A 26,192-nucleotide genomic window follows, 5' to 3' on the forward strand; every position below is an offset into this window, starting at 1 on the left:
TTTTCAGATCTAAATCTAATGGTTTTGTGTCCTTTCTGAGGAATGAATTTAAGTATTCTTTCTACAGCATGTTTTCAAGGAACATTTTTTCCTGGTGTTCTTTGTTGAATCCCTTTTCTTTCTTGAGCCCCAGGTTAGGTGACCTTGCCTCTTTAAAGTTCCGAGGTGCCCCTTGATACCCCTGCCCCACAAATGGTTGCCAAGCAGCCTCTGCTTAAAGACTTTTAAACCTTCAAAGTAAACTAACCTTGTTTTCCTACTGCAGTAGCCTGCCTGACTATAACAGTAAACCAAAAGTAAAGAGATCCTTCAGGCAAACAAATCCAAGTACTTAGCCTGGGCATAATCTGAAGCTGGGACCAAAATAGAACTCAGATGGCAACATGTGATTGCTCACTCACCACTGTCCCCCGACCCAGTCCCTGTCAGGCCTGGGAAGCAGCTGCTACTAAAAATAGAGGGGACAGAGAAGCAGTCCCACAGTCTGAACAACACCACAGAGCAATCCCCTCCATACTGGTGGGTACCTAGAGGTATCATGAAGTCTCTGAAGTTTGCAAGTGCAGAAGCCCTGGTATCCAATACTCAAGTGACCAGGGAGAGTCTGCAAAATGTGGCATATAACCTGTACCCCCTCCTGTTTAAAGCCAGCTATTTACTAGAGCAAGGAGAAGTGATTCACGACTTGTTGGAAAATTGGCCCCTGGCAGAATTCAATCTTGGAAACTTGTTGGGGCCAACAGCAGACTACCCAGAAGACCTCAGCACCCGGGCCTGCAAGATCTGCCTTGAAGCCTGTCTGATGGGACTCAAAGACTATGTGCTGAATGACTCTCCAATTTATACCAAAAAACTGAGAACGGCCGATCTCACAGGCATCCAAGATGTGGAAGTTCAGCTGTGCAAATGCCAGACATCTCTGGGGAGATGGGGCCGGACCCGCTTCCTAGCCACACTCTGCTTTGATCTATTGGTGGAGCTACAGAGGAGACCATTCGACCCAAGCATCTTGGACATTGGCATAGATGTCTTCATCAACTTCTTTGTCACCGAGGGCAACTATGAGTGTGCATTGCAGGCCCTGATGGTGAGATGCCACTCCCCACTGAGGGTGCGCTGCGTGGCCTTCCGGGCTGACAGCCTGGGCCTGAAGAAGCTCTTCTATATGCTTCGTCTGGTGGAGCCTGACTCTCTGGAGAAGCTGGAGATCGTCCATAACGTGCACATGGAGATGGAGCACCTACAGGTGTTACTCAACCACTTGGACTTTCCCCGGCTGGTCTCCCTCACGTTGCCTGCAAGAGCTTTCAATGTGCGCAGGCTCCAGGGAGAAGATGAGTCGATCCTCACCACCATTGGGGAGAAGCTGAGCCAGATGTCCCAGCTCAGGGAGCTGAGCCTAGCCTTTTCCATATTGACTGGGAGAACTCGGAAGCTGCTCAGGTGAGATAATGATCCTGGCAGGTTCTATAATCTGGAGTGACAGATTCTAGAAAAATTTCTAGAAATACACAATTTAGAAGGTAATGGGAGAAACAAAATGAGTATTTCCTAGTCAAGTAGCATGTTTCAGAGATCAGGATCTCCCATGCAGATATAGGGCTCAAAGGAGTCTGGGTTGGGGAGATAGGACAGAAATAAAGGGTAGTTTAAGGTAGGGGTATGTTTTATCTCAAAGGAAGATCAGTGTATTTTAGGATGAAGAAAGTCATGTAGTACTGGAGAACAGGAGCTTTTGTTTCTATCAGGAAATCATCCAGATGATATTACTAGATATTAGCTTTCAGGAGGTTTCCTCTTGGCATCTACATCTTTTTTTAATATCTTCAAGCTTTTGGTCAAAATTCAGAATTTCTGCTACTTAGTACATATAGTCAATTCTCAACCACATTGCTTAGTCTAAGTCTAAGAAAAAACTTATGCCAATGGAGGCTGAAGCAAGAGGTCCGAGCAATAAGCTCTCTCCCTCTTAGCATGAGAAAGGATGACAGAAGTGATCGAGAGGTCACCCAGGGCAAACAGAAGCCACTATGGAGATGCAGTGATTTCCACTGAAATCCTTGACCAAGTGATGTCACTGAGCAATCTAGTGGGCAGTCACACTCATAGCTTCTCAGACCCTGGGCAAGTAAAAGATGTCCTGTTTCATAGCCTAGAGGAAAATAAGCTGAGGAAAAACATCATGGTAAGCTGATACATCTAGGGTGAGTTTGTAAATAAACAATTCTGAACCTCTTCCACTCCCTAGATAAGAGGGAGTACTAGAGAGTACCTAAAGCAGGGGAGTACGGCAAATAGTTGTGACCTGCTGCTCTAAGTCACTAGTTGATAATGTCTGAGATGCATTCTTTGCTAGATATTACAAATTTTTGCCAAAAATCAATCAAAATGCTTTTATTTAAGTACATTTACTTGCATTTATGTAAATTTATTTCAGCAACCTGTGCTCGTTCATGGCTATATGCAGAAAAGAAAAAGATGAGTGGTCAAAAGAAACTAGTTTGTGGAACAGCTTGTAATCCTACTAGGCCTTCACTGGTCTTGTTCACTCTAGTCTTGTTCACTCTACAGTTGTAAAGATTGCCTCATGCATTTGATGCATATTTTTATTGTTTGCCTTAAAAACTCAAGTTTTATATCAACCCCCCCCCCAAAAAGAAGCATAGTGAAAGTCCTTTGGACTTTAAGTCCAAAGAAATAAAGTCAATGATGAAGTATAGTGAGAAAATAAAGGTTTTAGATAAGCTTCATGCATGAATTTTATCTGCAGTCCTTGTCCACTGCAAGTCTGGTGTTAATGAATCAACAATTCTTATGATACAACCCCTCACATTGTCATCCAATACAGTAGAAGGTAAGATTCAGGTTTAAAATGTTATAGTTTTAAGAATTTTATTTGCTATTCAATATTTATGGTATTGTAGATTTCTTGTTACAAAAAGTGAATATGGTTTAAAATCAATTTTTCAAATTGAGATATTAGCACAAAAGGTCACAGAATTCTAAGGAATTAGCGAGAAAAATGTTTTATATGTTAATTTTATTTTGTGTAAAAGTGTTTTTTTAATGGAGGATCTAATAGTGTTAAAGTTGTATGTTGCATTTTATGGATTATTTCATGATTATTGCATTGGGAAAAACACATTTTATCAGGATTAATGATTTGTTACCAAGAATTGTATGCAGAAAAGTATATTTTCAGCAATCTTTATTGAGAGATTCTTAGTAGTCAAGGGAAAGTAACACCATATTTGCCATAGGTTCAATGTATCAAGATTTGTGTTTTTTACTTTTGTGTCATTTTCTAGAAAAACTATCCCTGTGAAAGTTGAGAATTGACTATATGTACTAAGTAGCAGATACTATGTTAGGCAGGAGGTATATAAATAAAATGAATGAAACAAAGTAAATACAAGATGAAGAACTACACTAGCAGTTGGGAGGATCAAGAAAGACTTCATGTAATAGATGATATCTGAACTGCACTTTAAAACCAGAGAGGAGTCCAGGTAAAAAAAGACTATGCATTCCAGGCATGGGAGAAGACCAGTCCTGAGGCATGGAGAAAGAGGAGAGTTATATGGAATTAAGAGAGAATACTGGTTTGACTGGGTTGAGGAGTGAAGGTGAATGAGAATTGTCCTCTGAAACTAAGAAGACAAGGGTTTTAAAATATAAAAAGAAAAGCTAATGTTTTATCCTAGAGGCAGAAGGGAGCCAGAGTAGAAGAGAATGGCATGGTCAGATGTATACTTTAGGAAAATCACTTTCACAAAGCTGGAGTTTGAAATGGCAAATCACTTCAGTATTTCTGTCAAGAAAAACCCAAATGGGGTCATAGAGTCACTCAACTGAAACAACAACAACAAAAGCAATATATAGGAGGGAGTAGAGTAATGATATAGTTGAGTGAGGTAAATCAACCATAAGACTCTTACAATAATCTAGGATAGGGGTAATGAGACCCTGAACTAAATCTGCAATCATATGAAAAGAAACAGAAAAATTTAACAACTGATTAGATATGAGGATCAAGATAGAGTTAAGATTTGAGCATAATTCTGAGATGTATGAACCTGGGAGAATGAAAGGTAGTGCCTTCAGCAGAAATTGAAGATTTGGAAAAGAAAAGGATGTGGGGAGAAAGATAATTAGTTTCAGTTTTGAACATGTTCAAGTTCATATGTCTCCAGCACACCTTCAGGACTCTGCTCTCAATTAAAAAGGTATAGACATTCAGTAGCAATGGCTAAACAGTCCTAAACTTGAGGAACACATACACTGGATATTTAGACACTAACATGAGCTAGATATTAAATATATTGCTGTCATTCAGTTGTGTCCAATTCTTCATGACCCTGTAAAACAAAGCATACCAATACTATTAATCAAGTTTTATTAGGAAAGTTACTGGAATGGTTTGCTTTTCCTTCTCCTTTAGATTAAGGCAAACACAGGTTAAGTGATTTGCCTAAGGTCACACAACTAGTAAATGTCTGAGGTCATATTTGAACTCTTGTCCTTCTGACTTCAAACCCAGCATTGTATCCATTAAACCAGTTAGATGCCTCTAAACATTTGAATACAAGATGATTAATTTTTAAAATTACTAAAATCAAAAAGAATTAGCTCATTTACAAAATTTACAAAAATATTGATAAACAGAATGATGGCTCCACTGGAAATCTGAAGACCTGGGCTTGATACCTGGCTCTTCTACTTATTGTCCATGAGTCACTGGGAAAATCACTTCCCCTCTCCTGACTTCAGTTTGAAAAAGTTTGACTAGTCAATCCATAAACCCCCCCCCCCAAAGATTCTTTTCAGCCCCAACATGCTATATTTCTATGAACTGAACTCTGTTTTCAATCTTTGAAGCTAAAGAACTTGAAGATATTATTTTCTTTTAATACATTTATTTATTTGTTTATTTAATTTTTAGGTTTTTGCAAGGCAGATGGGGTTAAGTGGCTTGCCCAAGGCCACACAGCTAGGTAATTATTAAGTGTCTGAGGCTGGATTTGAACTCAGGTACTCCTGACTCCAGGGCTGATGCTCTATCCACTGCACCACCTAGCTGCCCCTATTTAGTTATTTAAATATTTCCCAATTACTAGTAAACAAATTTTAAAATTCATTTTTTAAAATTTTGAGTTCCAAATTCTCTCCTACCCTCTCATTCCTTCTGCCTCATTTTGAAAGCAAATAATTTTATGTCAATTATACATGAGAAATCATGCAAAACATGTCTCTAATATTGAATGTGTTACAAAAGAGAACAGCCTTAAAAAAATTTTAAAAGTATGCTTCAATCTGAATTCAAATTTCATCAGTTACCTCTCTTGAGGTAAATAGCATCTTTCATCATAACAGTTTGGATTTGTCCTAGATCACAGCCTTGATCAGAGTAGCTAAGTCTTTCACAGATGATTATCCTTAAAATACTGCTGTTTCTGTGTACAATGTTCTCCTGGTCCTACTCATATCACTTTATATCAGTTCATTTAAGTCTTCCCAGGTGAAGATGTATATATTCTTAAAGATGTAATCAAGCTGATTGGTAGTCATGCTATAATTCTCTACCACAAATTCTAGCATTCTCCTGGCAGAATTCTGAAATATTTCACAGTGTTAGCAATGCTCACAAACACCATTAAAATAAATAATAATAACTTTGGTAAGATCTGACAACTGACTAGATGGGTTTTTTTTTGGGGGGGGGTTCTGATTAAGTCAGCCTATTAAAGAGTTATCCTCACAATTCCTTTCCTTTGACAAGCCCCAGGTTCTACTAGGCCATTTTTCATCTTGTGTCCCGATGCTCTCAACTGACACCTTTTCAATGACTAGGAACATATTTCTCCTACATATTTTAGATATAACACATTCATCTCCAGCACCTTGATCTCCTCATCTGAAAAACATTGGTGTTAGGCAAAAGAGGGTCTTTAAAGCACTATGTAGTCTCCTAGATCTAGAACTAAAAGGGGTCTTGGAGAACATTAGTTTAAATCTTTTAATTTTTCAGATAAGGAACCTGAGATCTAGAGATTGACTTATTGATCAATACCTATGACTATTACTGTTCAGGAATGTATATACATACATCTATATATTCTGTATCAATGATCCCTCTTCCATTTCCCTTCCTCCCTAGTTACTAAATGTTTACAGACTATCTCTTTCTTTAGTCCTACAGATCCAGGCATTGAAAGGAAAGCTGCATGTGATCAGGAAAAATTTTTGAAAAGAATGTTACAGGGAGAGGAAATAATGTCATCTTAGCACATTTCTGGTTTATGGTTTGCATAGTGTAAAGAAAGAAAATACACTCTTCACCTTTTGGCATGATTTTTTTTCTTTCCTTTTTCTTTTTGAGATAAAATTTGAGATCACTAGAATATGTAACTCACATAGGGAGCTGTCTCTGCCTGAGAAACCAGATACTTCTCTGACCCCTCTGCCAGTACCATGGATTTCTCTCTTTGATTTAACATGTGTTGGGTTTTAAATGATGTGTCATTCTGACACAGTGAGCCAAAGGCTAACAGTTCAAATGTTCCATCTCAGAATTTCTCCAAAAGGTGCCCTTCTTATCCTGAACTACTCTGCATGTAGATAAATCCTGATTAGTCAAAGGTGTGGTCTAAAATTAACCAACAAAGAGTTATGTTGAGCTCTGTATATGTTCTTGACCTCTGTGCTCATTTCAAACCAGCCCTGTTATAATTAACTTTACCAGACATTATTTTTTTTAGGTTTTCTGCAAGGCAATGGGGTTAAGTGACTTGCCTAAGGTCACACAGCTAGGTATTAAGAGTCTGAGGCTGGATTTGAATTCAGGTCCTCCTGACTTCAGGGCCGGTGCTCTAACCACTGTGCTACCCTAGCAAACCCAAGACATTTTTTTAAAAAAAAAGTTTTTTCCACTCAGGTCATAGCCCTCTGTTGTGGTATAGAGGTAATTCTGAGTCCTTAAAGGCTAATACTAGTGACTGAAGGTTCTATCCAGCTAAAGTTTGGGTCTTGGGACAGAATATCTGTTGTGTTCATAGTTCTCTAGCTTGCAGGGAACAAAAGCTCCTGACCAGAAAATTGTCCACTGAGTGGTGAATCTTTGGCCACAATTCATAAAACTGTCTCCTGAGATATGGACAGGCTGCTGTGAGAAGCTCCCACACTGATGAAATCCCAAATCAAAATAATAAAAGCAAACTTTAAAACAACAACTGCAACTTAATTTTGGAATTATATGCCAGACTGGGCATTTAAAAAAGAGAACAAGGCATGTGTGCCACCCTAGGACTAGTTTATCTTGTTTATTAATGTCCATTGAAGGCTCTGAGACTTTCTAATCATACACACAATTTAAATTATATAAATAAATTTATATTCTTTGCTCCTTCAAATGTTAGATTATAAGCTCATTTTGAGGAGGGATCATTTCATTTGATGTACTAGTATGCCCATCGCCTACTTCAATGTCTGACTCATAAAAGATGGTACTTAATAAATAATTATAGTTGTTTTGGGGACTTCTGACTCTTCTACCCAAAGCTACAACACTATCCATCTTTATACTGTTAGAATGTATCAATATATTGCCATCGTGTTGATGGGCTCATGGAAATCCATGCAGTATTCTTTAACTCCTCTCTTCAAAGTAACTGCCCCAGCTTGAGTGAGAGATTCAGCCATGCTCTTTGTTACCTGTTGGATACATAAATCTCACCAGGGTTTAGAGTTCAGGAAAGAAATGAGGACATACACACTAAATATATATCTAAAAATGCATGCGATTGAAACATTCATCAGTAATGTCCATAAAGTGAGAGGTAAGAATGTTTTCTGGAGGCCACAATAACTCACAGTCCTTAGTCCTGCTGGCACAGAAGGTGCCACATTTGAGAGCAGTCAACATCATGTTTCAGGCATGGAAGGAAAGGAGAAACTGCATTTTTCATTTGTTCTCTTTTTAAATATTAACCATCTATTATTTCCTTGCTCTTTGCTCTTGATCTTACCAGTCAATGCACATTAATTAAACACCTTCTGTTTACCAGGCAGTCTGTTAAGTACTGAACCTAGGTTCCTGTTATCATTTATAATACCTCCCCACCTCCTGTCAGACATTCTCTAAATTCCTCATTTGCATGCTCTAACCATGAAAACTGAGCCCAAATTCTGCATTTCAAAGAAAATAGTAACTCAATCTCTATTGGGCATTTCAGGTACTATATTCTGTCCTTTTATTTCTTTCTGTTGGTTTTCTTTTTCTTTTTTATATATATTTAAGGCAATGGGATTAAGTGACTTGCCCAAGGTCACACAGCTAGGCAATTATTAAGCATCTGAGGCTGGATTTGAACTCAGGTCCTCCTGACTCCAGGGCTGGTGCTCTATTCACTGCACCATCTAACTGTTCCTTCTCTTTTATATCTAATAACTCTCCCTTTCTAATAAAGTAAAATTCTCTCTTTTTTAAAATTATATTTTCCATAGAGTCTCAGAGCAGGAAGGAACCTCAGGTCATCTAGTTCAATCCCTGCCTCAAACATGAATATACAATATACAATATTTTCAACAAGAGGTCACCTAGCCTCCAAGTGAGGTTGCTTAGTTATAGGGAAATCACTATTTGGATCATCTCCAGGGGTCAGTACAGCTTGTGGGCCAAAAATCTAGCTGCCTTCTGTTTTTTGTACTGCCCAAGACCTAAGAATTGTTTTCACAATGTTTAAATACCATAAAACTTTGTCTTAGTTCATATAAAAATAGGAGGCATGCCATATTTGGCCCATAGTTTGCTAATCCCTCTAAGTTTAATTTTGAATAGCTCTAAATGTCAAAATAATGAACTAAAACCTGTTTTTCTATTTGCTTTCTCCCATTGCTCCTAGTTCTTGCCTCTAAAGTCAAATAGAACAAATTTAGTCTTTCTGCCAAGAAAGCATCCTTTGCTTTTCTAACCAATTTTTCTTTTCTTCTCCATGGTAACAAAGGATCAAGAATATATATGCTAGGTATGGTATATCTGGGTTTTGTCAAGGCTTTTTTGATAAAGTCTCTCATGATATACTTGTGGACAGAATGAAAAGGTAAGGACTTACTAGAACTAAGTAGATTTGCAAAGAGCTGAGTGAACAGATATAATGATTAATGGATCAATATCAATCTGTAGGGAAGCATGGTGATGTCAGAGAGCTGTCTTGAGCCTTAGCCTCTTCAGCATGTTCATCACTGACTTGGATGAAGGCAGAGAAATCATTACTTATCAAATTCATAGAGGATAAAACACTAGGAGGGAAAGCTAATATCCTAGATGACAAAACTGGCATCTAAAAAGATGATAGGATAGGATGTTGGGGCTGAAATTAGTGAGATAAAAAGCAATAGGAATAAATGTGAAGTCCTGCGTTCAAAAAAACAATTGCAACAATATCAGATGGGGAAACAAATAGATGAATAAAGATCCCAGGGTTTTTTGTGGACTGATAAAGTTTAAAGGAATTAACAAAATAGCCTAGTCATCAAAAAAACCAAGTATGATCTTGGGATGAATCAGAAAAAGAAAGACAGGCCTAGAATGAGGGAGATTATAGCCATGTTTGTACTCTGTTCTATTTAGAACACATCAGGAATGCTATATACTGATCTGGGCACCATATTTTAAGAATAATATTGGTGTACAGTAGAGAAACAGGGTAACCAGGATAATGAATGGAGAATGAAATTATGCCAGGGGAGAAATGGTTAACCCAAAGAAGATTTAAGAAGGAAATTATTGGTGTCTTCAAATATTTAAAGATCTGTCACATAGAAAAGGGATTAATCTTGTTTTTCTTGGTACTAGAGGATCATGCTAAGAGAAATGAGGAAAAACTTCAGTGAAATAAATTATGGCATGACACTGGAAATAATTTACTACTAAATAAGACAACACAAAAACTCCCCTGGAGGTTTTTCAGGAGAGGCTAGCTGACCAAATATAGGGACTAGTGTAGAGTAAATATATGATTTAGGTTAGGGATTAAACTAGATGACCTCTACAGGTTCTTCCAGTTTAAAGACTATAAGAACATTTTCCAATCCCTAGAGAGGTAGATCAGCACAATGAGTAGAGAAAATGAGAAAGAGAAGTAGCTAAGTGGCATAGTAGGCAAAGCATCAGCCCTGGAGTCAGGAGAATCTGAGTTCAAATCCAGCTTCAAACACTTACTAGCTGTGTGACCTAGACAAGGTATTCAACCCCAACTGTCTAAAATAAATTTTCTTTTAAATGAAAAACTAATAAAGTCCTCCCTCTGATACATCTTGATCTTAAAGCAGTCATAGAACTTCTCAGTAAAACATGTATCCCACAATTCTCCCAAATTCAATCCCAACCAGATTAAAATGTAATTGCTATCCAATTTTAATGTGTTGATATAGTAATAAAAAAAGAAATGTAAATATTTGTGGTTTCCTGAGTCCATATGCAGCTCACAGAGATTCTTATGTAAAGTTTAGTGGCCCCTGTTTCTAACTGAGAATGAAACTACTGTTCTAGGAAACACTCTGAGACTTGTCAATCAAAGAGGTGTTGGCCTGCACTGGTAGGGGACTCTCAGCTATCCAGTCCCTCTCCACCTACACATGATATATGCATTTTGTCTTTCATTCAACAGAAGTTGAATTATAAAGTTTTATTTCTCTTATAAAGACAAAGAGCCTTCCAAAACTGATTTCTCCTAATGCTTCCAAAACCAACCCCTTCTAATGCAATCCTTTTCCCACCTTTCCTGCTGGGTTGGAACTCAACCATTTTCATGCTCAGTAAAATACATTGAAACTCCTAAGATACATACTGTGAACCATAATATGCTTCTATGGTCCTTTTCTCCAAATCAGCCCAAGAGATGGAATATGAAGAAGATAGAGGGACTTAAGAATTCCTCTCTCCAGCTTCTTCTACTTTGGGTTTTTTTTTTTTTTGATGGGGAGGAGTTTTCCCTCTCTCCAAAGTTGAATTTTTCTTTCTTAAATTTCCTCATATAGGAGGAAAGATTTCCATTGATCAGAACTATCAGGAACCAAATCGAGGTTATCAGTTGACCAAGTTTCACCCTGAAGCTTTTCCAAGTAGATTCCTAAAAAAAAATAAAAAAGATAATATTTAAAAAAAAAGAAGGCAAGTACTGGATGTCTCCTGAGGGACACTTGTCTTCAAATTTGAATCTTTAATGAAAATTGGAATAGTTGAGGAGATCAGATGAGATGACATATTCCTAGTGCTTCCTGATGCCAAGAATTTGGCTCATCCTTGAGATCAAGGACTGCTTTTATTTGTGTTTTTGAATCTTCTATATCTACTGAACCAGTTCAGATATGCAGTATTTGTTTAATGAATGTGTCAAATTAAAAAAAAGTAGATTCCTATTTTTGTTTATTTCTTTCAATCACTTTCTTTTGCATTTTTCACTGTAGTCCCTTGAGTGTACCCCTGACAACCCTGGACCTGTCTAACTGCTCGCTGAATTATGCAGATATGGCCTACTTAGCAAATTGCCTCCATGCTCCCCATCTGGAGGTGCTGGATCTCAGTGGACACAATGTGGTCAACCTCTATCCATCAACTTTCTTCAAACTGCTCAGCCAAGCCTCCTGTACCCTGCGGGTCCTGATCTTGGAAGAATGCAACATTGAGGACAGAAACCTTAACATGATGATCGTGGGCTTGACCCCCTGCCGAAAACTGCAAGTCTTCAAATTTCTTGGGAACCCACTTTCCTCACAAGCACTGAAATGCCTGTTCAGTGTTTTTTGTCAACTCCCCAAGATGAAATCCATTGAGTTTCCAGTGCCGAGGGACTGCTATCCAGATGGTGTCAATTACCCATTGGATGATGCTACCCTCCCCAAATATGATCACCAGAAATATGAGAAAATTTCAGAAGAACTTCAAAGAATCCTACTTCAGGCCAATCGGGAGGACATCAAGGCTTCCACACCTCTCTTTGGAAGTTATGACCCAGATATTCAAGAAACAAGCAATGAGCTTGGAGCCTTCTTGCTTCAATCTTTCAGAGATGCCCTAGAAAACTTTACCACAGCATTAAAAAAAATGAATTAAGTGCCTTAAAAGAAGTCCATGAAACTACATCACAATGAGATGCTCTTGCATCAACTTTCCTTATCCTTCTGGAGATCAGTTCTGGGTTGGGGATGGAATCAAGATGAAGCATCATCTTCCCTTATCATGACCACCAGCATCATCACCACTATTACTATCATCAAGCATTCATTAAATGCCAGTTTATTCATGGCACTAGGTTAGGCACCATACAAAGCAGAATACCTAGTGCTGTTCCTGCTCTCTTGGAGTTCACATTCGAAATACACCTGAATGCTATTGATTACTCTTCATAGTTGGTTCTGAGAGTCTGGATTAAAGATTACAAGAAGAAGGAAGAGTCCCTGAGATCTTCAGAGAGGTTGCTTCGCAGTCCAGCACATTCTGAAGAAATGTTATGCTCTGGAGGACTACTGCAGACAAAGCAAACTTCCTTTGGTGCTGGCTAAGGGAAAAGTGACCACACCATGCAGAAAGGCAGTATGTGATTGGAGGGGGTGGCAACTGTAGCAGATATCAAGTCAACAGGGATACAATGAGTATGAGAAGGAAATCAGTGATAAAAAAAAATTAGAAAGACAGAGATACAAGAAAATACAAGGAATAAGTAAGTTGGTCACCAAGCTAATGAACTTAAATAAGGAATAGAAAGAGGAAAGGTGAGAAAAGCAAACCAGATTTTCATTCTTATCAACAAATTCTCTATGGAACTAGTTATCAAGATATGATCTAGTGATGGTTTGCAAGTCCTCCAAATGGTTCACAAGTATGTTATTTTTTGCAGTATTCATGAAGAACTTTTGTGGCACAATATGACAGTGTTTATAGTATAATTTTTGACCCAAATTAATAATCTATTAATGCTGTCCCTATTTGGTCTTTTAAAACACAGAGGAAGGTGTTTTTTTTTTTTTAGTTTATGTGGTTGCTTGGTTTGGTTTTGAAGTGATTAGAAACAGGAATAGAGTCAATAGTCCAAAGAGAAGCCATAATAAGGAAGAATTAAACTCAATTTAAAGAAAAACTGCTTTATAATTAGAATTTTCTAATACTGAAACAAAGCTACCTTGTTTAGGGGCTGGAGAGGGGAGGGTATGAGGTGAAAGTCTTCAAGTATAGATGACCATTTCTCAGGGATGTTATAGAGGGCCAAGAACAGGCTAGACTAGATGACTTCTGAGATTCTGTCCTTCTGATTAATATTTCTGTGTTCTTATAAGGATCCCAAACCAGTGTTTGAGAAGCATACCTTAAAGTTTGAGACCTACCCTGAGTTTTAGAGCTTCAGAAAATCCCTTTTGTCCTTTCTAGAATTCACTTGAGTAGCTCCATAGCAGCTTGGTCCCAATCAGGGGAACTACATCAATTTCAAGTTTACCCAACCCAGTCACCATCACCATGCATAACTACCATCACCACGTCCTAGTTCAATTATCTGTTACAAGTACTTGAATTTTTCAGTATCTTCTACATATAAAGAACAGTTTGTGGAGCCAAGTGAAATATGTCCATGGCATACATCTAGATCATATGAACTTAACAGGGAGGATATATAATCACCACATGTAAAAAACATCAGGTCTATTCCCATGAACTTAGATCACAGGGATTCAGTTTGTATCAAGGTCTGAGTGACAAAAATAATCTTCCTGGAAATAAAACATGTATGTTCTGATACCATGTGCTTTTTCCTTTTTATTTTAGTGTAATTCAGAATGAAAGACATCTGAGTTCCTGAAAATTTGTTTGTGTATTTATTTTTCTATGACCAGAAAGGCATTCGTGTTTCAGGCCAGATCATCTGTTAAGGCCATATCCAATTCTAAGATTTTAGGAGCCTATTATTTGCTATAGCAATTGCCAATTATGATTAATTCCCAGAGTCATAAGTATCAATTTGGGGACCCCTTGCAAAAAAAAGAACTGGGGCAATTCAAAATGGGTCCTCGAATCAAGTTTTTAATTCATGATATGGGACTAGAACAAGAAGTAATTAAGACAACTTCATTTGAATGGAATGGGAATTAATTTTAGTGAGCCACCAATGGGTATTATCAACAATAGTAGCTTCTTATTTTTACTAAACATTCTTGCTAAACTGTCACCCTCTAAATGTTATTGTCCTAAGGCAGAGTTCTGGTCCCACTTTCCGGTAAATTTCTTGAATCATATCTCTTGGATTCTATTTTTTTAAAAACATTCTCTCCAATATAATGTTTGCTTTCCACATGTGTTGATGCTATTATCCTTTCAGGTGAAAGCTGCAGAAAATCTTACCCATGAAAGCTGTTGAAGAGTGGAACAGACAGCTGAAGAATGTTATGGAACCTTCTCTCTCCCTTACCCTCACTCCCTACATCCAATCAGTTTCTAAGACCTCCAGTTTTATGTCAGAAATATCTCTTAAAGTGTCTCCTTCTTTCCAGTACAGTGGTTATCTCCCCTGTAATTACTCTCATTCATTAAAATCCATGTTAATAGTGGGTAGATAGCAATTCACCAGGAAAAGATTTGGGAAATGAGTGGCCTGAAAGTTCAATACTGCAACCAAAAAATTCAAATGTGATCACAGATGGCATTAAGAAAAAGAATTTTCTTGTTCACTTATGACCAACTTTTGAATCCTCTGAGGTTTTCTTAGAAAAAATTTTTGAGTGTTTTAGTGTTTCCTTCTTTAGCTCATTTTACAAATGAGGAAAGTGAGGCAAGCAGTGTTAAGTGACTTGCCTAGAGTCACACAGCTAGTAAGTGAGACTAAATTTATACTGAGGAAGATTTCCAGTCTTGAGACCAGGCACTCCATAGTTTATGTGCCATTTGCTGATAATATGTGGGAATATAGAAATGTGCTTCCACTGTACTTTATCCTAGTAAGATCACATGTGTGAAATATTGTATTCAATTTTGAATGTCACATTTTAGGAAGGATAGTCATAAACTGAAGAGTATCCAGAGAAGCTTAATCAGGATGTAAAGGCAGATAGATACATAGTGCAATGGATGGAGGACCAGGCCTATAGTCAAGAAGACCTAATTTAGATCAAATTAGGTTCCATGGAGTTCACTCTACAACACCCCTGAAATAGGGAATCCTTTTGATAGGAAGAAAAATCTCCTAATATTCCAGTTTTTCATTCTGGCTCCAAATATCTCTCACTAATCAGAATTTCTTAAGGTAGGATCTACCTATACATGGACTATGAAAATAAAATCTTTTTAAAAATTACTGTCAATTTCCAACTACTTCAGAATGTCTTGGAATGGAAGACAAAAGGCCATGGAGGAACATTCTAATATTAGAAAAGAAAAAAAAGTTAAAAATAGGGATAGGAAGAAAGGAATAATAATTCTATAGACCTTTCCATTTTAATGATGAATTTATCAGTCACTAAACATTTATTCTATTTACCAGGCATTATACTAAACTGATTATGATTTAAAGTAGTAGAATAAATAGATACATGAATAACCAATTCATGTAAGAATATATATAGATACACACATGCTACAATAAACTCTGGATTATCTGGGTTACTAATGAGAATCAGGGCATGACCAATCCAGAGGAACAAATATAGCAAACTTAAAAGTCATTCATATTTAACTTTGGACTTAGGGAAGGATAGACAGATAAATAAATACATATGTAGAGAAAGAAAGAGCAAAATTATCATGTTCTACCTCACTGCTTCAAAAGGCATATGATTTCATAGTCAGCCCTCCACTGCATACATTACAACATTCATCACCTGGTGGCCAACTCCCTGACAAGGAGCCCGTTTACACTTTAGCGAGGCTGATCACAGATGACATACACAAAGTCCATTGTCCAGCTCCTACGTGTTGGCTTGCCATCCTATAAACTAGATGATCATAGATTTAGAGTTGGCGTAAATCCCCAGGAAGGTCCCTAAACCCACCCCCTTTCAATTTATAGATTAAAAATAGGATTTGAACTCGAGTTTCTCTCATCCCAACACCAGTATTCTGCCTGTCACATTCTGCTGCCACTCAACCCTTGCTCTGCATTAGGAGCCACATGAGAAGTCAAGATTACCTCCAAGTCATAATGTGGTATCAGAGGAGGATTTTAGTAGAGGAACTACATTTTATTTAAGATAACCTAAAAATTAGTTTTCATTCCCTGAATATGAGCAACTAAGCAAGTATACTTAATAGTGAGGTAAAACTAGTCAGAGGCTAATTAATTCATCCTGGATAATAATTATATATGTTATACAATTGACGCAATGTTTGATTAGAGTTGACTACCCTATATTTTGGATTTTTTTTAAGTTTTTGCTAGGCAATAGGGTTAAGTGGCTTGCCCAAGGCCACACAGATAGGTCATTATTAAGTGTCTGAGACCGGATTTGAACCCAGGTACTCCTCACTCCAGAGCCGATGCTTTATCCACTGCGCCACCTAGCCGCCCCGTGTCTGAGCTTTTTGACTTGTTATTTGTTTCTGGGAAAATTTGTAAATGAAAGAATGAAAAATATCTAAGATGACTGAATTTCCCAACCACATTCTTTAGGAACCATTCTGAAGTTGGGTCTTTATGGTATTCAGCAAACCTGTCAATGATGGCATTTCTTTTTTGAAGATTCTTTGATGAATTCCCAGAGAGTCATCTCATATAACAAATATTTTTAAAGGACAAAAACGAAAAATAGGAAAAAAATCAAGAAAACAAGTTAGTACATTGAAAGAAGATACAGGCAATATTCCACACCTTTGGACCTCCCACCAAAGAAATGAGGAAGGAATGTCTTTTTATATCTTTTCTTTGGGGCCATACTTAATTTTTTCTTAATTCAGCAATATTCACTTTTGTGGTTGTTTTTTCCTGTTTATATTATTATGGTCATTGATTATGTGGTTTTCATGGCCCTGCTTATTTAAGTCTTTTCCCTGTTTCTTTATAATTAATACTGAAGCATTTTATGTGTACGTGTGTGTGTGTGTGTGTGTGTGTGTGTGTGTGTGTGTGTGTGTTTCCTCCCTTTTTGGAAGTGGTCTTTCTTGACTTCTTTGTTTTATCTCTTTCCCAGTTAACTGCATGACTGAATGAGTATTGCCTTGGTCAAATTGTGACCTGGTAAAGATCTGACTTTAAAAATCCAAGGTCTCCCACTGCATCCAGGGCCATTTCTAGTAGTCCTATCTGACCACTGGACCAGATAGCTCCAAAAGAGAAAGTGAGATTAAAAGCACCGCCCCCCACCATATATCTATCATGGCATCATCTTCCTGATGTCACTATCTTCTTCAAGAACTAAGGACAAGGGGCGGCTAGGTGGCACAGTGGATAAAGCACCGGCTCTGGAGTCAGGAGTACCTGGGTTCAAATCCGGTCTCAGACACTTAATAATAACCTAGCTGTGTGGCCTTGGGCAAGCCACTTAACCCCGTTTGCCTTGCAAAGAAAAAAAAGAACTAAGGACAAACAATAAAATCAACCACAACCTTGGAGTATATTATAACCAATGGAATCTCTGTGTCAAAAATCAATTGTAATTTTGCATAATTTCAAATTACTTTCCAAAATTGATATTTTATTATGGATATTTCATTATGGATTTCAAGGGCTGTTCCAAATTTAAACCTTTAGTAATACAAAACAAGCAAAGTTGAGCAAATTCAACTTTTAGAAAAGTTTTTTCCTAAATGAGCAAACACATAACAAGAAAAGAAAAACCAACTCTATTCAAAAATTGAGAAACAAGACAAATCAACATATTTCATTTTTAAATATGTAAACTACCAATGAGAGGATCCTATGGAATTTTTCTGTGAAAATTTCAGCCAACTAGAAAAATAATTATTTTGACCACTAGGTGGCAATCATAGCCAAATAATTAACTTGCACACATAAATCTTAACATTGAAAGGGCTTTTGTAGCCCTTTAGACAAAAGTCATCTAATCTAGCTCCTTTCTTTTAACAGACGAGGAACTGAGTCTCAAGGAGGCTGAGTCATGTGTTCAAGGCTTGTAGGGTGTAGGATTGAACCCAATTCCTCTGATTTCAAAGTTGATGCTCTTTCCCATTGCACCACAATTTATCAAAGTAGCAAAGACAAGAAAATGCAAAAATTGTTTAGCATTGACTTGGATTTTTTTCCCTTCTGGTCAACCTTCTAGGTTTTTCTTAAAATAGGTTATAAGAGTTGTACAACAATAGGACTAGAAGAAACCTTCAAGAACTACCTAAACCAATTGCTTCTGTCAGTAGAGGAAAAAAACCCACTAGATTTGAGGCCAGAAAAACCTGGGTTTCAAAACCTAGTTCTCTGATCTAAAATGGGACATTGAGCAGGTCATTTAATTTCTTTGGACCTTTGGACCTGAAAATTGAGGCAGTTGGACTAGATGATTTCCAAGGTCTCTTCTGGAGTTATATTCTTGTTAGTTATGTAGTTTGTTTTTTTTTTTTTTGGGGGGGGGGGTTGAGGCAATCCTAAGGTCATATAGCCATTTTTTGAACTCAGGCCCTCTTGATTCCAACATTATATATTTTGAACCAAGGCCCAGAAAGATGAAGAGATTTTACCAATATAAGATGGGTATTGCAGCTGAACCCTCAACAGTCACAAGTTCTTGAGATGGCACTGAAGATTGCTTTGGAATGAATATTGATGATCTTTCCATAGATAGTAAATTAATGCAGAGTTCTGTAACAAATACAGTTCCCACACTACATTCAGTCCCTTACCTCTTTTGAGGTTTAAAGGCAAATGAAAAGGAAATTTAGCAAAATCTAGATTTTCCTTTGATATCCTGAAAAATAAATGTTTTAATATAAGGAAAAACTTTCTAATAAGTAAAGCTGTCCAACAATTAAATGGGCTGCCTTGTGAAGTAATTAAGATCTCATAACTGGAATTATTCAAGCAGAGAATGAGTCACTACTTGTCAGGGCTGTTATACTGGGGATTCTTGCCCAATGAAGGAATGCAGGATAAACTAGATTTCCATTGAAGATAATCAAACTGTCAGATACTGAAAGCTTAATGGAAGATGCTCTCAGTAGGCATCTGAAAGCCTCCTTTGCATTTTGCGACTTTTAATGATTCTGCTTTATAGTAATTGGAGGCTTTTACTACAAATCAAAATTTTAAAAGCTAAGTTATTCACTGTTTCCATTCTAAGGACATAGAGACAGATAATGGGGCACAATGCATGTGATCTGCAATGAGAGTCAAGTCAACGAGCTTTCTTAAAGTATCTATTGTGTAACAGGTATTTTGCTAATCAGGAATATGATGTAAAAGATAATTTCTGTTCTCAAGGATCTCACAGACTAATGGGGGAGAAAACATGCGAACAACTATGTATAAACAAGATACACACACACACACACACACACACATATATATATATATATATATATATATATATATATATATATATATATATATATACATATGACAAATAGAAGATAACCACAGAGGGAAGGTGTAAGGGGGATCAGGAAAGGCTTTTTGTAGAGGGTCTGACTTTTGGTGGGATTTGAAGGAAGGTGGAGAAACACCAAGGCAGAAGTGAGGAGGAGAGGCTTGGGAGATAACCAGTGAAAATGCCCAGCCTGAGTGGCATGTTTTATGTAAGGATTAGCAAGGAGGCCAGGGAGTGGAATAAGAAATCAGAAGCCTACAAAGACGTCTCCAGGCTATAAAGAGGACATAGAGTTAAGCTCACTCTAGTAAGACCAAGCTAACATAAGACGAATCTACAGCCCTGGCTCTCTAAGAAGACAATAGATGTCTTGGAAGATTATTTAGCAATTCCCTCTACCTTAAATTCGGGGCTAGAGTCTGAATTTGTGATTTCATTGGTATAAGAAGCTCCCTGGACCAGTTCGAATCAGATCTTTCTCTACAACTTACAGTTTTGGAAAGCTGTCTAGAAGAGCACTTGCCAGAGACCAGAGGCAGATCTCAAAAGACTTCCTGGCTTCTCTGTTTTTATGCCATACTAACCTAATCTGTTCTTTCAGTTGTGTCCAACTCATGAGTTTTTTTGGGTTTTGGGGCAAAGATAATGGAGTGGTTTGCTATTTCATTTTCCAGCTTTTTCCAGTTGAGTAACCAAGGCAAACAGAGTTAAGTGGCTTGCCCAGGATCACACAACTAATAAGTATCTGGACCTAGATTTGAGCTCAGGAAGATGAGTATTCCTCACATGAGACCAGGCACTCTATCCATGGCACCACCTTGCTGCCTCTAATCTAAATTGTATGCATCCAAATCATCAACATAGCAGCTGAAACAGAAGCTCCAGACTGGGCTTGTATTTATCTACTGTCCCTACCCCTCTTCTTCACTTTTATCTAGCATTCTACAGTAAGATACTACAGAGGAAAGGAATCTGGGGTTATATGGACAGAATACCAGGAGATGGAAATGTAAAAATCATAGAATTCCTGAATCCAAATATAGTTGTCCTGTTATCCCATATCTGAACATGTCACGGTGAACACTCCCATTCCTGAGGTGATTCATCAGCTTTTGGACAACTCAAGTTCTGAGTCAGTCTTTCCTTTTATCAGATGAAATCGTCATCTTAATTATATTCTCTGGGTTCAAGCAAAATAAGTCTAAGTAAACAAGCTTCCTGACTACCTTTATTTATGATAATTTTTTAAAATACTGATAACATTTTCATATATCATGAGTAAACAGTTTAACCTTAAAACCTTTAAAGATTTCCTTATATTTCTTCTGGATCATTTATATCAAATTTTCCATTGAGTTTTGGTTTTTTTGTTACAAAAACATGAAAGTCTATTAATTCATCAAATTTATTATTTTTTATTCAAGATTATGTTCAATTTTACTGGATAAGTTATTCTTGGATGCAACCCATCTCCTTTGCTCTTTAAAATGTAATGTTCCTGTACAACTTTTACCAAGACTGATTACTGCCAGGGTAGGGGGGGAGTGATAGAAAAATGGGGAACTCATAAATTTGCAAATGGATGAATGTTGAAAATTACCTTTGCATGTAATTGGAAAAATAACATTTTTAAAAAGAAACATAATGTTCCAAGACCTATAGTCTTTCAGTGTAGGAACTGCTAGATCTTACGAAATCCTGATTGCTTTTCTGCAGTGTTTACATTTTTTTTCTTGTTGCTTGCAATATTTTCTCTTTAACCTGGAAATTCTAAAATTTTCTTCCTAGGATCTCTTTCAGGTGATTAATGGATTCTTTCTGTTTCTACTTTACCTTCTTGTTCTAGAACTTCAGGGCAATTTTCCTAATTCTTTTTCTGATCATAACTTTCAGATAACTCAACAATATTGTCTCTTCTCATTCTGTTCTCCAGATTAGTTGTTTTTCTGATGAGATGCTCTTCTATTTTTTCTAGTATTATTATATCTTTTTTTAGAAAGATTTTATTTTGAATTTTAAAAATTTTCCCCTAATCTTGCTTCCCTCTCTACACCCCCCACAGAAGGCAGTCTATTAGTCTTTCCATTGTTTCCAATATGCATTGATTTAAATTGAGTGTGATGAGAGAGAAATCATATCCTCAAAGGAAGAAACATAAAGTATAAGTGATGGCAAAATTATGTAATAAGAGATAATTTTTTTTAAATTAAAGGTAATAGTCTTTGGTCTTTGTTCAAACTCTACAATTCATTCTCTGGATACAGATAGCATTCTCCATCACAGATACCCCCAAATTGTGCCTGACTGTTGCACTGCTGGAATGAGCAAGTCCAGTAAGGTTGACCATCACATCACCCCCATGTTGCTGTTAGGGTGTATAATGTTCTTCTGGTTCTGCTCATCTCGCTCAGCATCAGTTCATGCAAATCCTTCCAGGCTTCCCTGAATTCCCATCCCTCCTGGTTTCTAATAGAACAATAGTGTTCCATCACATACATATAACACAGCCATTAAGCCATTCCCCAATTGAAAGACATTCAGTTAATTTCAAATTCTTTGCCACCATAAACAGGGCTGCTATGACTGTTTTTGTACAAGTGATGTTTTTAATCCTTTTTCATAATCTCTTCATGATATAGACCCAGTAGTAGGTAGCTGGATCAAAGAGTATATACAATTTTATTGCCTTTTGGGCATAATTCCAAATTGCGCTCCAGAAAGGCTGGATGAGTTCACAGCTTCACCAACAATATATTAGTGTCCCAGATTTCCCACATCCCTTCCAACATTAATCATTGTCCTTTCTGGTCATATTGGCCAGTCTGAGAGGTGTGAAGTGATACTTCGGAGATGCTTTAATTTGCATTTCTCTAATAATTAGTGATTTAGAGCAATTTTTTATGACTGGATCTCTTTGATTTCCTCATCTGTAAATTTACATATCTTTTGCATATCCTTTGACCATTTGTCAATTAAGGAGTGGCTTGTCTTTTTAAAAATTTGACTCAGTTCTCTATATAGTTTAGAAATGATTCCTTTGTCCTATATAGTTGTTAAAATTGTTTCCCAATTTACTACATTTCTTTTGATCTTGGTTACAGTGGTTTTGGTTACAGCTTTTTAATTTAATGTAATCAAAATTGTCTAATTTTGTTTTTAATGATGTTCTCCATGTCTTTCTTGGTCATAAACTGCTTCCCTTTCCATAAATGTGACAGATACACTATTCCTTGATCTCCTAGTTTACTTATAATATTGTTTTTTAATATGTAAATCCTGTATCCATTTTGATCTTATCTTGGTATAGGGTATGAGGTGCTGGTCTAATCCAAGTTTCTGTTATACTAACTTCCAATTTTCCCAACAATTTTTTTTTATCAAAGAGAGGGTTTTTATCCCAATAGCTGGACTCTGCATTTATCAAACAGCAGATTACTATAATCAATTCTTGCTGTTATACCTAGTCTATTCCACTGATTCACCACTCTATTTCTTAGCCAATACTAGACAGTTTTGATGACTGATGCTTAATAATTTTAGATCTGTTAGGGCTAAGCCACCTTCTTTTGCACTTTTTTTCATTAAATCCCTGGAGATTCTCAACTTTTCATTTCTCCATATGAATTTACTTACATTTTTTTCCCTAACTCATTAATTTTTTGGAATTTTGATTGGTAGGACACTAAACAAGTACGGTAATTTTGGTAGAATTGTCATGTTTATTATATTAGCTTGGCCTATCTATTAGCCATTGATATTTGCCTAGTTATTTAAATGTAATTTTATTTGTATGAGAAGTATTTTAAAATTGTTTTCAAAAAGTTTCTGACTCTGCCTTGGCAGGTAGACTCCCAGGTATTTTATGTGTCTGAAGTTACTTTGAATGGGATTTCTCTTTCTAGCTCTTTCTGCTGCATCTTTTTCTAGTCATGTATGGAAATGTTGAGGATTTATGAGGGGTTTATTTTATATCCTGTGACCTTGCTAACATTGCTAAGTATTTATAGTAATTTTTTGGGATACTCTATATATACCATCATGTCATCTGCAAAGAGTGAGAGTATTGTCTCTTCTTGCCCTATTCTAATTTCTTCAATTTCCTTTTCTTCTTATTGCTGAAGCTATCATTTCTAAAGCAATACTGAATAGTAGTGGTGATAATGGGCATCCTTGTTTCACTCCTGATCTTATTGGGAATTCCTCTAGCCTATCCCCATTGCATATAATGCTTGTTGATGGTTTCAAATAGATACTGCTTTTTACTCTAAGGAACAATCCATTTATTCCTGTGCTCTCTAATGTTTTTAGTACGAGGGTGCTGTATTTTGTCAAAAGCTTTTTCAACATCTGTTGATATAATCATATGATTGATGATAGGTTTGTTAATGATATAATTATGACAGTTTCCCTAATATTGAACCAACTCTGCATTCCTGGGATAAATCCTACTTGGTCATAATGTATTATCCTAGTGATAACTTGTTGTAGCCATTTTGCTAAGATTTTATTTAAGATTTTTGCATCTATATTGATCAGGGAGATAGGTCTATAGTTTTCTTTCTCAGTTTAACTCTCCCTGGTTTAGGTATCAACACCACATTGTTGTCATAGAAAGAGTTAGGCAGAGTTCTGTCTTCACCTATTTTTCCCAACGGACTTATTTGAATTGTAACCAGTTGTTCCTTAAATGTTTGATGAAATTCACCTGTGAATCCAACTGGCCCTGGAGATTTTTTTCTTATGGAGTTCAATAATGGCTTCATTAATTTATTTTTCTGATATAGGGTTATTTGGGTATGTAATTTTCTCTTCATTTAAACTGGGCAACATATTTTTGTAAATAATCATCCATTTCACTTAGATTATCAAATTTATTGGCATAGAACTGGGCAAAATAATTCCAAATTATTACTTTAATTTCTTCCTCATTGGTTTTATTTATTAGTTCAATAATTTTCTTGCTTTCAATTTTATTAATTTCTCTAATTTTTAGAATTTCTAATTTGGTATTTAGTTGGGGGGGTTAATTTGTTCTTTCTCTAATTTTTTAGTTGCATATTTAGCTCATTGATTTCCTTTCTCTAATTTATTCATATAAGCATTTAAAGATAAATCCTCTGAGAGCCACCTTGAGTATATCCTATAGGTTTTGGTATGTTGTTTCATTTTTGTCATTATCTAGGATAAAATAATTAATTCTTTCTATAATTTGTTATTTGATCCACTCATTCTTTAAAATGAGGTTATTTAGTTTTCAATTAGTTTTATTTTTTTGTTTTTCAATTTTCAATTTTATTACTCAATTAGTTTTATATTTTTAATTATAGGGTCTATATCTCCCTGGCCCTATATTGCATGTTATTTTTATTGCAATAATCTGAGAAAATGTATTCATTATTTCTGACTTTCTGCAATTGATTATTATGATTTTATGCCCTAGTACATGGTCTATTTTTGTGTGAGTGCCATGTACTGCAGAAAAGAAAGTATATTCCTTTCTATCCCCATTCAATTTCTTCCATAAGTCTATCATGTCTAGGTTTTCTAACAATCTATTTACCTCCTTAATGTCCTTCTTGCTTTATTTTATGGTTAGATTTATGTAAATCTGAGAGTGGGAGGTTGAGGTCTCCCACTAGTAGAGTTTTGCTGTCTATGTCTTCTTACAACTCCTTCAACTTCTCCTCTAATAATTTGGGTGCTGTACCATTGGGTGCATACATATTCAGTATTTAAATTACTTTATTGTCCATGGTACCTTTTAGGAGGATAGAGTTTCCTTCCTTATTTCTTTTTTAATTATTTCTTATTTTTGTACAAATAATGTTTATATATATATATTATTAAAATATTCTTGTTTAAGAGTAAACATAATACCCCCCAAAATATAGACCCACATGAGAAATGAAGTAAAGGAAAGAGAAAAAAATTAAAATTAATAATAATAATAATAAGAGGTGCAGCTAGGTGGCACAGTGGACAGAGCACTGGCCCTGGAGCCAGGAGCACCCAAGCCCAAATCCAGCCTCAGACAACCAACAATCACCCACAGCTGTGTGACCCTGGCAAGCCACCCCAATTCCATTGCCCTGAAAAAAGAAAACAAAGAAAAGGGGCAGCTAGGTGGCGCAGTGGATAGAGCACCGGCCCTGGAATCAGGAGTACCTGACTTCAAATCTGGCCTCCTATACTTAATAATCACCTAGCTGTGTGGCCTTGGGCAAGCCACCTAACCCCATTTGCCTTGCAAAAACTAAAAAAAAAACAAAACCACAAAACCCTCCAAATAATAATAATAATAATAATAATAATGGCATCCAGGTGAGTGGACAGAGCACCAGCCCTGGAGCCAGGAGCACCAGAGTCCAAATCTAGCCTCACACATCCAACAATCACCCAGCTGTGCAGCCCCAGGTAAGCTACCCAAGCCATTTGCCCTGCAACCCCCCCCAAATAATAATAATAATAATAATAATAATAATAATAATAATAATAATAGTAATAAATGTGCTTCAGTTTGTGTTCCAGCACCTCCAGCTCTGTTGCAGGTGGATCACATTACGATAAGTCCATCACAAAAGCTACTTCCATATTTTCCCACCATTGCCATTGCTGATCATAACTCCCTCCATTTGTACTTACCACTACAATATACTATATTTTCTTTCTCCTTTCACTCT

At 36.6% G+C, this 26,192-nt stretch overlaps 1 protein-coding gene across 1 annotated transcript; it reads left to right on the forward strand.

The window, feature by feature from the left end:
- Positions 1 to 63: 63 nt before the first annotated feature.
- LRRC14B (leucine rich repeat containing 14B) lies at positions 64 to 15,334 on the forward strand. The gene is made up of 2 exons (XM_074206375.1): positions 64 to 1,443; positions 11,467 to 15,334. The coding sequence occupies exons 1-2, from the start codon at positions 539 to 541 to the stop codon at positions 12,110 to 12,112; spliced, it is 1,551 nt and encodes a 516-aa protein (XP_074062476.1). The 5' UTR covers positions 64 to 538; the 3' UTR covers positions 12,113 to 15,334.
- The last annotated feature ends 10,858 nt before the right edge of the window (positions 15,335 to 26,192 follow it).

The sequence above is a fragment of the Macrotis lagotis genome, chromosome X, assembly GCF_037893015.1.
Source record: "Macrotis lagotis isolate mMagLag1 chromosome X, bilby.v1.9.chrom.fasta, whole genome shotgun sequence".
NCBI classification, from domain to species: domain Eukaryota; kingdom Metazoa; phylum Chordata; class Mammalia; order Peramelemorphia; family Peramelidae; genus Macrotis; species Macrotis lagotis.